Source organism: Schistocerca piceifrons, chromosome 7, assembly GCF_021461385.2.
Source record: "Schistocerca piceifrons isolate TAMUIC-IGC-003096 chromosome 7, iqSchPice1.1, whole genome shotgun sequence".
Taxonomy (NCBI): Eukaryota; Metazoa; Arthropoda; class Insecta; order Orthoptera; family Acrididae; genus Schistocerca; species Schistocerca piceifrons.
Window position 1 is genome coordinate 518,916,112 of NC_060144.1, and position 13,761 is coordinate 518,929,872.

The 13,761-nt window shown below is 41.0% G+C and overlaps 1 protein-coding gene across 1 annotated transcript in view; it reads left to right on the forward strand.

Annotated features, from left to right (window-relative positions):
* The first annotated feature begins 578 nt into the window (after positions 1-578).
* The window catches only part of LOC124805064 (protein AMN1 homolog), a 99,507-nt gene continuing 86,324 nt past the window's right edge, over positions 579-13,761 (forward strand). Inside the window, exon 1 of the mRNA XM_047265489.1 lies at positions 579-751. Within this exon, the coding sequence (XP_047121445.1) occupies positions 726-751 (26 nt within the window). The 5' untranslated portion in view covers positions 579-725. The remainder of the gene's footprint in view (positions 752-13,761) is intronic.

Genomic DNA, 13,761 nt, shown 5'->3' on the forward strand with positions numbered 1-13,761 from the left:
TCTGTGCGAAGGATTTCGTAAACCGATTTCCCAATACCGCTTTTTTCAGTCATGTAAACACTTCAAAATTAATTCTGGAATTACGCTTCTAGTTGCCGATTTTCCAATTCCGCAATCGATTTTCGTTCCCATGTAAACACATCTGGTTTTGAAACATGTTCGGGCTGTCAGGCTTTGTCTTGTTTTTAAAACAAAATCGGCTAATATGGACGGAGTGGCTTTTTGTACAGTGTAGCAGAAATAGAAATATTGGACTGAAGCTGTTTACATCTTGTCTATCTGGAGAGAAATAGTGGTTGTGCTGACTAAATCATAAACTGCAACAGCTGTTTTGCAGGCTCTATAATTAACTGGGCTAGCAAATCCGCTTCCATGCTTAACATGTAAAGACGACAGCGGTAAACAGTTTCAGAAATTCGGTTTTCGTCGTTTGGAAAATGTGTCGCACGTAAACGTAATGCATTTGTGAAGTGCTGTCGAACGTTTTGAGGATCCGTCAAGTGTGAATGAATCGACTTGGTTGCCATCCAAAGATGTTCCCTACCCCGTATTTATTCCACATCTATGACTTGTTGTTGTTACATTGTTTGAAAAGTAGCGCCGTATGATAGTTGTTGGGTATTGTTTGATTAATAGATCAGTCAAAACATTCATACGTTGATGAGACAGTGTATTAAAATACTAAGGTAAACAGATTTTGCCCTGCACTGTCATCGTGACCCAGAATGCAGATCAGATCGCTGCTTCAGATGTAAGCAATTCATATTTCCCTGAACTGCAAAACTTGTTTATTTGTTTTCGAATAATAATGATTTACGGTGTGTTAACTCTTAAGTGTTACGTGTTAAGTGTCTATCAGCTTCTATAGTATTTGTAATTAATAATAAAAAAATTAAATTTAGGATGAGGTGTGATGTTTACTACAACACTTGAAGTAAGAGCAATCCTTGTGTGTTACTAGAATTTTATGTTCAACTGCGAACTTGTTCAGTTTTAATAATTTACGCCTACACCTCGGATTAAATTGCGAAATAGTTCGATTCTAATAATTTCCTCCTAGACCTCGGGCTACGCTGCAGATTAGTATGTTGTGTCAACCAAAATGTCGAGTACATTGGAGTGGACCTCTTTTACATTCTAGCCATGTAAACTGATACGTATTGGTTATCGATCTGTGTTATGTTTGTTGATATCAATGAATTTAATATGAGGTGTGAAATTCATCACACTGCTATAAGGAGATACCATTTCGATGTAGTCCTAGCTCTTTGTCAGGGATTCAAAATGGAGTTTCATATTCTGGTGTAGAGAGAAGTCCTAGAGTAGCCTGCAGTTGATTGGAAATCTGCAGATGTTGAAAAACAGTAAAAAATTATCGTATTAGTCGCACCAACTATAAGTTATCAAAATAACTGGACTTTCAGTGTAGGGGTTCTGGGTAACACTAATGTGCATGTTTGCAGTAAATAGAAAGCTTATAGTGGTCGCTGCAGTTAGTAATGTTACATAGTGTACCGTTGACCTATATAGCTCCACAGCAGCTCCCGATCCCATACATTAGGATCAGACACTTCCCATGGCCTATATAGCTCAAAAACATCTCCCAATACCAATACCAACACCAACATACACCGCCACACATTAGGATTGAACACTTCCCTTGACCTATATAGCTCAACAGCAGCTCCCGATCCCATAAATTGGGATCGAACACTTCCCTTGACCTATGTAACTCAAAAACATCTCCTGATACCACTACCAATATTCATAGCCACACATTTCAATAAAACACTTCCCTAGACCCCAACACACAATACATGCACTGAAACCAAAACAATAAAAACTTACCACAAAAAGTTCTGGCACCACAAACTAGGTTGGCCACCACAATCACACACAGGCACACGTGCGTGCCCTCACACACACACACACACACACACACACACACACACACACACAAAAAACCATTGAAAAAATACTCAACCAAAGGAAAGACCCGACCCACCCACACCTCAACCCCCCCCCCCCCCCAACCAACCCAATCTCACCCCTCACCCCAAAATAAAAAACCCACAAACAAAAACCAACTGCAACATAAAAAAGTCTCAATCACACAGTAAAACTCAACAAAAACTTCAACAAAATATATCCTCAACAACGAAAACACAAACCAACACACTCTCCCCCCCCCCCCCCCCCCCAAACGCTCCGACACGAAATAAACCACCCACCCCACCCTTAGCTGCAGCCACCCACCCACCTACCCAAACCACATTAACCAACCTCTTTTGGCCTATACATTTTACTGACAGCCCGTAAGAAAACCCAAAAAACACAATAGCCCTCAGGGACACTCTTCCGCCAACAGTACTCATCTAAATGAGACTGAAGGTTGGAAGAGCGCCTCTTCCCCTCCCAAGTATTGGCTTAACAGCCCCCCACATCCCCTCTATTGTATTTGTGCAAGCCCCCGTCTCATAATTTTTGAACTCTAAGTTATGGTTAACTACTAAATGATGGAATCCCCTCTCACCCAACCCCCTATATGAAGAAAATGCATCTGAAACTACTGTGGACGCCGGTTCTATGTACTCCTCAATTAACCCCACTAATTCCGCCTTGGACCTCCCTTCCACAACCCTAAAAATACATTCAGAACACCCACCACCCAGAACAACAGCCCCCCACACCCAGAGACCAACCACAGACTTACCCCTCCCATACTTCCTTTTCCCAAACTGTGACTCGTCCACCTCCACAACAACCCCATGACCCCCCCCCCCCTCCCCACACCCAGCTTACTCCTGTACTTAATGAACTCTGAACACACTTCACGGCAAAAATAAAACTAATCAAGCACACTCCTTTCAGTCAGGCGTGTAAAAACTGCGTGGGGATCTATAACAAAAGTAATAACTCACCAGTACAATCTCGCGCATGCCCAACCTAGACCTCTCGAACCAGGTACCGCGCCGTATGGAACGCCAAATGTCGTCTTTCCGGCAGCGCCACATATAACCGTCCCTGGTCCGAGACCCCGGAACTTTAGCCAACTTCATTTCTTCCCCACAAATACAGCATTTCACAACCTCGGCAATTAAACCGAAAAGCTGCAAGACTTGATCAGTTCCAAAGGAGTGTTCCCCATCATATTCCTGAGACATGCACTGTTAATTTTGTCTGTCATATCCATTTCTGAACAAAAAACAACAACCGATTAATTTTACTAAAATTACTACACGACGTACAGCGAACAACACTAAATTAACCTTCACACAAAACCACAAAATCGTTAACTCACTGAAACGAATTCCACTACAAACACAGCTGACACTTGAACAATTCTGGATAATGAGCAAGAGGGCAATTCCATAGTTACGGGTGTTATATGTACCCACACTTTAAAATCAGGAAAAATAATGTAAGGAAAAATTTAATATTGAAAACTTTTAAGGCTTGCATTATATTTCATGTTAGAAATGTTGATACCGGAATTGTTTCATTGTTCTCCTGGTTATTAATCAAAAAAGTAGTGTTACGGGTGTTACCAAAAGTGGACCTGCCCCCTGTTATGAGTTAGGGAATTCTCTAATTTCTGCAAACTTGATGTTGCTTTTATTCTTGTAAAACAACTGTTAAGAGGTATCCCCCCCCCCAAATTTTAGGAAAAATATATCTAAAAACAAAGATGATGTGACTTACCAAATGAAAGTGCTGGTAGGTCGACAGACACACAAACACACACAAAATTCAAGCTTTCGCAACAAACTGATATATATAAAAAAAATCTAAAAACAAAGATGATGTGACTTACCGAACGAAAGCGCTGGCAGGTCGATAGACACACAAACATACACACAAAATTGTAGCTTTCGCAACAAACGGTTGCTTCGTCAGGAAAGAGGGAAGGAGAGGGAAAGACGAAAGGAAGTGGGTTTTAAGGGAGAGGGTAAGGAGTCATTCCAATCCCGGGAGCGGCAAGACTTACCTTAGGGGGAAAAAAGGACAGGTATACACTCGCGCACACACACATATCCATCCACACATTTACAGACACAAGCAGATGTCTGCTCATAGTACAAACGGTTACCTTGTTGTTTGATTTCTGGTGTTGTTACCTTAGATAGTACTTGACTGAATTTCACAAAACAAACATCAGTTTCATCTAGTTTAAAAAGGTTTTACTTTTTCCTACTGACGTCAGAAACATTATTATTTTCACATCCTCCTCTTCATCAACCTCACTCTGGCAGATTCCCATGTAGCAGTATTGAATTTTGGATAGGGTTTGCTTCTTTTTGTCACTTGGAATGTCAACCAAGACAAATAACCCAAATTTTAAATCAGACTTTTCACTCACAAGCACTTCCAATATTGTCTTGTGATTCAGATAGAGAAACAGTCTCCTGATCAGAATCATCAGAATTGCACACTTCATAGAAGTGCATGTAATGTTTTAACTTTGACCTCCTCAGTAATAAATACTGACACCCTTGTCATTAATGACTCTGCTGTTTTTGAAACCAGCAAATCAGTTGTGTTATAAGGCCGAAAGTGATGGCAGCCCTGGATTTGAGGAATCGCTTGTAAATTTTTCTACCTTTCATCCAAAATAGGAATGTTATGCTCCACTGTTATCTTATCAACCTGTAGTACCTTAATTTTAGAAAAATTCTTCAGAGTGTAGTCATAAAAGTCAATTGTGTTGTTAATAATAACTTTCCTAGATCAAACAGCTGTCCACACGCTCCTCTCCAATGCACCTCCAATGCCATCCATGGCTCCTTTACCATGTTAACTGGCAAAAAAGTTCCACTCAACTGTCAATCCAAAGTCTCTCTCAAAATAACATAGATTGGACAAAGCATATTTATTTTTGAACTGCCCAGCACAGTTGTCAGAAAATATAAAAAACTCTTTTAACTTTAGGAAACGCTTTTTTAATCTCCGTTACAACAGTTTTAAGAAAGGTCCACACAGAATATTTTGTGTGTTAAAGGTCGTTACTGATGACTGCATAGGACCTGACTTCATGGTTTGCAAACCAAATGCAGAAAGTGCAAATAGTTACTTGTGAATGCGGCCAGTGTGCGCTCTGTACCTCATCTTGTGAAATTAGAGCATAATTCTCTGCAAAGTCTGTTTGAAGAACACATTTTTCAGCGTCAAGGCTGTTTTTCTTTCCTTGGAAGAAATCACTCTGCTTTATCTTCACTTAGCAATGTTTTTTAAACTGAGGCAATTTGTCAACCAGTGATGCTAAGGCATCATCGCAGCTCCCTGAATGTTCACTAAGACAAGGACAATGTTTCACATCATTTTCCCATTGCTTCCAGACAATCTTTTTAGTTAAGTCAAAGCCTTCTGGGATAAATTTGCTCAATTTAATTCATGACATTCCTGGCATGACCCAAAAAACACAGTCTTCATTCTGTGAATTACAAGTTAATTCGTTCAATAATTCCTTCTGATTCCTTGGAACAGATGGAACAGCTTTGCTCAAAGACTCGGGTATGCTTATGAAATTGTAGTGGTACTTACACACACATACATTATGTGGTGTATATGATGAACCATGGACCTTGCCGATGGTGGGGAGGCTTGCGTGCCTCAGCGATACAGATAGCCATACTGTAGGTCCAAGCACAACGGAGGGGTATCTGTTGAGAGGCCAGACAAACGTGTGGTTCCTGAAGAGGGGCAGCAGCCTTTTCAGTAGTTGCAGGGGCAACAGTCTGGATGATTGACTGATCTGGCCTTGTAACAATAACCAAAACGGCCTTGCTGTGCTGGTACTGCGAACAGCTGAAAGCAAGGGGAAACTACAGCCGTAATTTTTCCCAAAAGCATGTAGCTTTACTGTATGGTTAAATGATGATGGTGTCCTCTTGGGTAAAATATTCCAGAGGTAAAATAGTCCCCCATTTGAATCTCCGGGCGAGGACTACTCAAGAGGATGTTGTTATCAGGAGAAAGAAAGCTGGCGTTCTACGGATCGGAGCGTGGAATGTCAGATCCCTTAATCGGGCAGGTAGGTTAGAAAATTTAAAAAGGGAAATGGATAGGTTAAAGTCAGATGTAGTGGGAATTAGTGAAGTTCGGTGGCAGGAGGAACAAGACTTCTGGTCAGGTGACTACAGGGTTATAAACACAAAATCAAATAGGGGTAATGCAGGAGTAGGTTTAATAATGAATAGGAAAATAGGAATGCGGGTAAGCTACTACAAACAGCACAGCGAACGCATTGTTGTGGCCAAAATAGATACGAAGCCCAAACCTACTACAGTAGTACAAGTTTATATGCCAACTAGCTCTGCAGATGACGAAGAAATTGAAGAAATGTATGATGAGATAAAAGAAATTATTCAGATAGTGAAGGGAGACGAAAATCTAATAGTCATGGGTGACTGGAATTAGAGTGTAGGAAAAGGGAGAGAAGGAAACGTAGTAGGTGAATATGGATTGGGGCTAAGAAATGAAAGAGGAAGCCGCCTGGTAGAATTTTGCACAGAGCACAACATAATCATAGCTAACACTTGGTTCAAGAATCATGAAAGAAGGTTGTATTCGTGGAAGAACCCTGGAGATACTAAAAGGTATCAGATAGATTATATAATGGTAAGACAGAGATTTAGGAACCAGCTTTTAAACTGTAAGACATTTCCAGGGGCAGATGTGGACTCTGACCACAATCTATTGGTTATGACCTGTAGATTAAAACTGAAGAAACTGCAAAAAGGTGGGAATTTAAGGAGATGGGACCTGGATAATCTGAAAGAACCAGAGGTTGTACAGAGATTCAGGAAGAGCATATGGGAACAATTGACAGGAATGGGGGAAAGAAATACAGTAGAAGAAGAATGGGTAGCTTTGAGGGATGAAGTAGTGAAGGCAGCAGAGGATCAAGTTGGTAAAAAGGCGAGGGCTAGTAGAAGTCCTTGGGTAACAGAAGAAATATTGAATTTAATTGATGAAAGGAGGAAATATAAAAATGCAGTAAATGAAGCAGGCAAAAAGGAATACAAACGTCTCAAAAATGAGATCGACGGGAAGTGCAAAATGGCTAAGTAGGGATGGCTAGAGGACAAATGTAAGGATGTAGAGGCTTATCTAACTAGGGGTAAGATAGATACTGCCTACAGGAAAATTAAAGAGACCTTTGGAGATAAGAAAACCACTTGTATGAACATCAAGAGCTCAGATGGAAACCCAGTTCTAAGCAAAGAAGGAAAAGCAGAAAGGTGGAAGGAGTATATAGAGGGTCTATATAAGGGCGATGTACTTGAGGACAATCTTATGGAAATGGGAGAGGATGTAGATGAAGATAAACTGGGAGATACGATACTGCGTGAAGAGTTTGACAGAGCACTGAAAGACCTGAGTCGGAACAAGGCCCCCGGAGTAGACAACATTCCATTGGAACTACTGACGGCCTTGGCAGAGCCAGTCCTGACTAAACTCTACCATCTGGTGAGCACGATGTATGAAACAGGCGAAGTACCCTCAGACTTCAAGAAGAATATAATAATTTCAATCCCAAAGAAAGCAGGTGCTGACAGATGTGAAAATTACCGAACAATCAGTTTAATAAGCCACAGCTGCAAAATACTAACACAAATTCTTTACAGACGAATGGAAAAACTGGTAGAAGCCGACCTCGAGGAAGATCAGTTTGGATTCCGTAGAAACACTGGAACACGTGAGGCAATACTGACCTTTCGACTTATCTTAGAAGAAAGATTAAGGAAAGGCAAACCTATGTTTCTAGCATTTGTAGACTTAGAGAAAGCTTTTGACAATGTTGACTGGAATACTCTCTTTCAAATTCTGAAGGTGGCAGGGGTAAAATACAGGGAGCGAAAGGCTATTTACAATTTGTACAGAAACCAGATGTTAGTTATAAGAGTCGAGGGACATGAAAGGGAAGCAGTGGTTGGGAAGGGAGTAAGACAGGGTTGTAGCCTCTCCTCGATGTTATTCAATCTGTATATTGAGCAAGCAGTGAAGGAAACAAAAGAAAAATTCGGAGTAGGTATTAAAATCCATGGAGAAGAAATAAAAACTTTTGAGGTTCGCCGATGACATTGTAATTCTGTCAGAGACAGCAAAGGACTTGGAAGAGCAGTTGAATGGAATGGACAGTGTCTTGAAAGGAGGATATAAGATGAATATCAACAAAAGCAAAACGAGGATAATGGAATGTAGTCGAATTAAGTCGGGTGATGCTGAGGGAATTAGATTAGGAAATGAGACACTTAAAGTAGTAAAGGAGTTTTGGTATTTGGGGAGCAAAATAACTGATGATGGTTGAAGTAGAGAGGATATAAAATGTAGACTGGCAATGACAAGGAAAGCGTTTCTGAAGAAGTGAAATTTGTTAACATCGAGTATAGATTTAAGTGTCAGGAAGTCGTTTCTGAAAGTATTTGTATGGAGTGTAGCCATGTATGGAAGTGAAACATGTACGATAAATAGTTTGGGCAAGAAGAGAATAGAAGCTTTTGAAATGTGGTGCTACAGAAGAATGCTGAAGATTAGATGGGTAGATCACATAACTAATGATGAAGTATTGAATAGGATTGGGGAGAAGAGAAGCTTGTGGCACAACTTGACCAGAAGAAGGGATCGGTTGGTAGGACATTTCCTGAGGCATCAAGGGATCACCAATTTAGTATTGGAGGGCAGCGTGGAGGGTAAAAATCGTAGAGGGAGACCAAGAGATGAATACACTAAGAGATTCAGGATGTAGGTTGCAGTAAGTACTGGGAGATGAAGAAGCTTGCACAGGATAGAGTAGCATGGAGAGCTGCATCAAACCAGTCTCAGGACTGAAGACCACAACAACAACAACAACAACAACAACAACAACATGATGATAGGAGAACAAAAGGTGCTCGCAGTGAATAAAACGTGGACCATCCTACAGAAATATCTGGATGGAGTTTTTTGAATTTCTCATAAACATCTCCTACAGTCAGAAGTAAATGACGCTGTTGGAATTTCTGTTTACATTCTCCCTTTTTCCATACAGTTACAACATCTTAATGCCCTGGAGCTTGGCGGCTAATGTCGTCCCTAGTGAAGAACTCGTGAATTTTTAGTTTTTCCTCTTCACTTAAGACTGGAGTTCTGTTATGTTTTGTATCACATATGAAAGTTTCAGAGCCAACTATATCGGAAACTATCTTTTTAATAACAGCAGATTTTTTTACTGGGGCTTTTTGGAAGTACCTTCAACAGTTTCTTCACAGCTTTACCAAATGTCTGTCCCAATAGGAGAAGGTTCATTTGGAACTTTTGATCTTGCGAGTTCTAATTTTTTCTTTTCTGTCAATGCTCTCTCTATCTCTCTTATTTTTCTTCGATTCTTATCTCTAAGACGTTGATTGTTGTTCAGTTTTTCTTTAACCAGCAATCTTCTTAATTGGTCTCTTTCTCATTCTTTCTTCAAGTAAGCTTCTCTGTTTTCTTGCTTTTCTTTCATCTTTTCTCGGTGCTTCTTCACTCTTTCCCTTGCTGGTACTGGTGCAATGGTCTGCGAAGACAGAAATCCTGATAATGTAGGCCTATTTATGTATAAACATAACACTGTGCAGAGAGATAAAAGTAAAAGACATTGTTAAACATACACTCGTATGAATGACTAGACTTTGCCTCAATAAGCAGTTTACTGGGCCTATATAAAATTTAAAACTGAGGTTAACAATATTGTTGTTCTTGGAAAAGTTAGAATGGAAAACATAAACTATGTGTAATCAAAAGAATTTTGGGCTTAATTAACTTTCCAGGAGAACGTCAGTTGAGTCAGGTCAATGCCCTAATTAACTTTTATGATGTGGGTGTAGCGCTTAAACAAATGTATGCAGAGGAATAAAAATTTTAGTTTTTGTGCTTAAAACTGTTTTCATATGTGATAAACATAGTTGAAAAACTTTTTTCATTCATAATAATTCCCTTTGGTTATAAATTAAATGTAGGGCCTAGGCCTACTAAAGATGAAGGTGGCATTAAACCTTCCAGTTCAAGTTACGGGTGTTACGCATTTGTTAAGTAACACCCGAAACAAAAATTAATAACGCCTGTAACAGCTCTAAGAGTGTTAAATAAGATTTCAAAATGCCATGTAATGGTATGATATTGTAGAACATGTGCATAACCTCACTTTTACAGGAAGGTATTGTACAGAACAAATTTACTAGATATATATCTAAAAACAAAGATGATGTAACTTACCAAAAGAAAGCGTTGGTATGTTGATAGACACACAAACACACTCACACAAAATTCAAGCTTTCGCAACCCATGGTTGCTTCATCAGGACAGAGGGAAGGAGAGGGAAGACAAAAGGATGTGGGTTTTAAGGGAGAGGGTAAGGAGTCATTCCAATCCCGGAAGCGGAAAGACTTATCTTGGGGGGAAAAAAGGACAGGTATACACTCGCACACACACACATATCCATCCGCACATACACAGACACAAGCAGACATTTGTAAAGGCAAAGAGTTCGGGCAGAGATGTCAGTCGAGACAGAAGTACAGAGGCAAAGATGTTGTTGAATGGCAGGTGAGGTATGAGCGGCGGCAACTTGAAATTAGCGGAGGTTGAGGCCTGGCGGATAACGAGAAGAGAGGATATACTGAAGGGCAAGTTCCCATCTCCGGAGTTCTGACAGGTTGGTGTTAGTGGGAAGTATCCAGATCACCCGGACGGTGTAACACTGTGCCAAGATGTGCTGGCCGTGCACCAAGGCGTGTTTAGCCACAGGGTGATCCTCATTACCAACAAACACTGTCTGCCTGTGTCCATTCATGCAAATGGACAGTTTGTCGCTGGTCGTTCCCACATAGAAAGCTTCACAATGTAGGCAGGTCAGTTGGTAAATCACGTGGGTGCTTTCACACATGGCTCTGCCTTTGATCGTGTACACCTTCCGGGTTACAGGACTGGAGTAGGTGGTGGTGGGAGGGTGCATGGGACAGGTTTTACACCGGGGGTGGTTACAAGGGTAGGAGCCAGAGGGTAGGGAAGGTGGTTTGGGGATTTCATAGGGATGAACCAAGAGGTTACGAAGGTTAGGTGGACGGCGGAAAGACACTCTTGGTGGAGTGGGGAGGATTTCATGAAGGATGGATCTCATTTCATCTTTGACGAGGGCTGTTTGGATGAATCTGGGAGTAGGGCTGAAGGTGAGACCTTTGGATAGGACACAGGTTTCGGATTGGGAGAGAGGTTTGGAGGAAAGGTTAACTACTGAATTAGAGTGTTGTGGTTCCATCCTTCATGAAATCCTCCCCACTCCACCAAGAGTGTCTTTCCGCCGTCCACCTAACCTTTGTAACCTCTTGGTTCATCCCTATGAAATCCCCAAACCACCTTCCCTACCCTCTGGCTCCTACCCTTGTAACCGCCCCCGGTGTAAAACCTGTCCCATGCACCCTCCCACCACCACCTACTCCAGTCCTGTAACCCGGAAGGTGTACACGATCAAAGGCAGAGCCACGTGTGAAAGCACCCACATGATTTACCAACTGACCTGCCTGTGGGAATGACCAGCAACTAACTGTCCATTCGCATGAATGGACACAGGCAGACAGTGTTTGTTTCGTAATGAGGATCACCCTGTGGCTAAACATGCATTGGTGCACGGCCAGCACGTCTTGGCACAGTGTTACACCGTCCGGGTTATCTGGATACTTCCCATTAACACCAACCTGTCAGAACTCCGGAGATGGGAACTTGCCCTTCAGTACATCCTCTCTTCTCGTTACCCGCCAGGCCTCAACCTCCGCTAATTTCAAGTTGCCGCCACTCATACCTCACCTGTCATTCAACAACATCTTTGCCTCTGTACTTCCGCCTCGACTGACTTCTCTGCCCAAACTCTTTACCTTTACAAATGTCTGCTTGTGTCTGTGTGTGTGTGTGTGTGTGTGTGTGTGTGTGTGTGTGTGTGTCCCAAGGTAAGTCTTTCTGCTCCCGGGATTGGAATGACTCCTTACCCTCTCCCTTAAAACCCACATCCTTTCGTCTTTCCCTCTCCTTCCCTCTTTCCTGATGAAGGAACCGTTGGTTGCGAAAGCTTGAATTTTGTGTGTATGTTTGTGTGTCTATCAACAAGCCAGCGCTTTCGTTTGGTAAGTCACATCATCTTTTTTTTTATATATATATATATATGTTAACAAAATAAAGAAATGCAATTAGCTTACCTCAACAAAATGAATTATTATGAGCTATAACAATGTTGACTTCAATATTCTTTGCAACAATAGAACAGTCAGCCATAGATAACACAACTAATACTCATCTGGAAATAGCATAAAACATACCTCTCTGTGGTGCCATAGAGTAGTGCACTTTAAACACTTAGTGAAGGTAAAAATTTAATTTTTTCATATTCATGATTATTTTGCAATGAACAAATGTACTTTTAACTTGGCATTTTTGAGGTTATATTTGTAATATTGTCATTTTAATTTTTTTGTCACAAAGTCTCTTTAACATGGACTGACCCAAGAGCAAACTGAGCCCATTACACCACACAAACAAAAACCCTGAACATACCATCAGAGGGCACAACAAACCGCAACACGACGACATCTACAAACACACCACACTCACATACCAAACTCCGCAGCGTCATGACATCACACACAACACCCTTACGTCACGGGTCAAAGCCGACGCGTGGGATCGGACGCTTCTGTCGACCCTACCATGTCGTAGGGTTCCTTCCCGTTCCGCATAGATATTAGGAGCACAATTAGCTTAATATGTCCTTCACAATCCCATGAGACTGGTATGTAAGAGAGTTGTAACATATTCCTAGATTACTCATTTAATCATTGTTCTTGAAACTTTGTAAGTAGCCTTGGTGTGTCTATCTTTAGGTGTCTGCCAATTTAGGTTCCCAGTGTCACTGTGACACTCTCCAGTGGGCTGAACATTCTTGTGACCACTTGTGCTGCTCTTTCTTATATTTGTTTAATAGGCTGTTCCTTGTAAGCCCTGTTGAGTAGTGTCCAACACACTTGAGCAATAATCTGGGATGGATGCAATGCGCTTGGCCACTCATGCAGAAACATTTGAACTTCTTCCTGAAACATCATTTCTCAGAGCTTTTGCAACCAGAAACACAGTGACAAATGCTTGTTTTGTATCGTATTGTACACTTTGGTTCATTATTGGACTTACATGAACTATTGTTATTGGGCCATAAGAACCGTGTCTCCTGTGCTGCCTTATACTGACAGTAATTGTTTCATTAACATCTTTGTGTACCTGTTAGTTTATGCAATTTGTGATGTACCAAAGCCACATTTTTGTTTGTATTACTTTTCTATTTCTTTTCATACCATGCTCTCTTATTTTTCAATTTCACAGCTCTTTCTCACTAAGAGTGTACATTGTTAGTTTTGCATGCATTACTTTACATTTCTGAGGAGTTCTTCATGACACACTAAAGCACATACACTAATATGCACAGACAATGTGGCCCAACTGAAGTATACGGCACTCTGTGTCAGCATTCACCAATGATGTAATCATGCTGTGGCATGTTCTGTCATATGTGAACAGTTTATTTGAGTATTAGTGTGTGGGAAGAGGGCATTACGAAGCAGGTATGTCACTTGAAGTGGCATTCTCATATGGTAAATTTTGATGTCAGGAAAATTGTTACATTAATGTTTTATTTGTAAAAGGCCATTGCATATGTTGGTTGTGTCGTGATTCTAACACTGAAATTTAACAGCTGTATAGTGA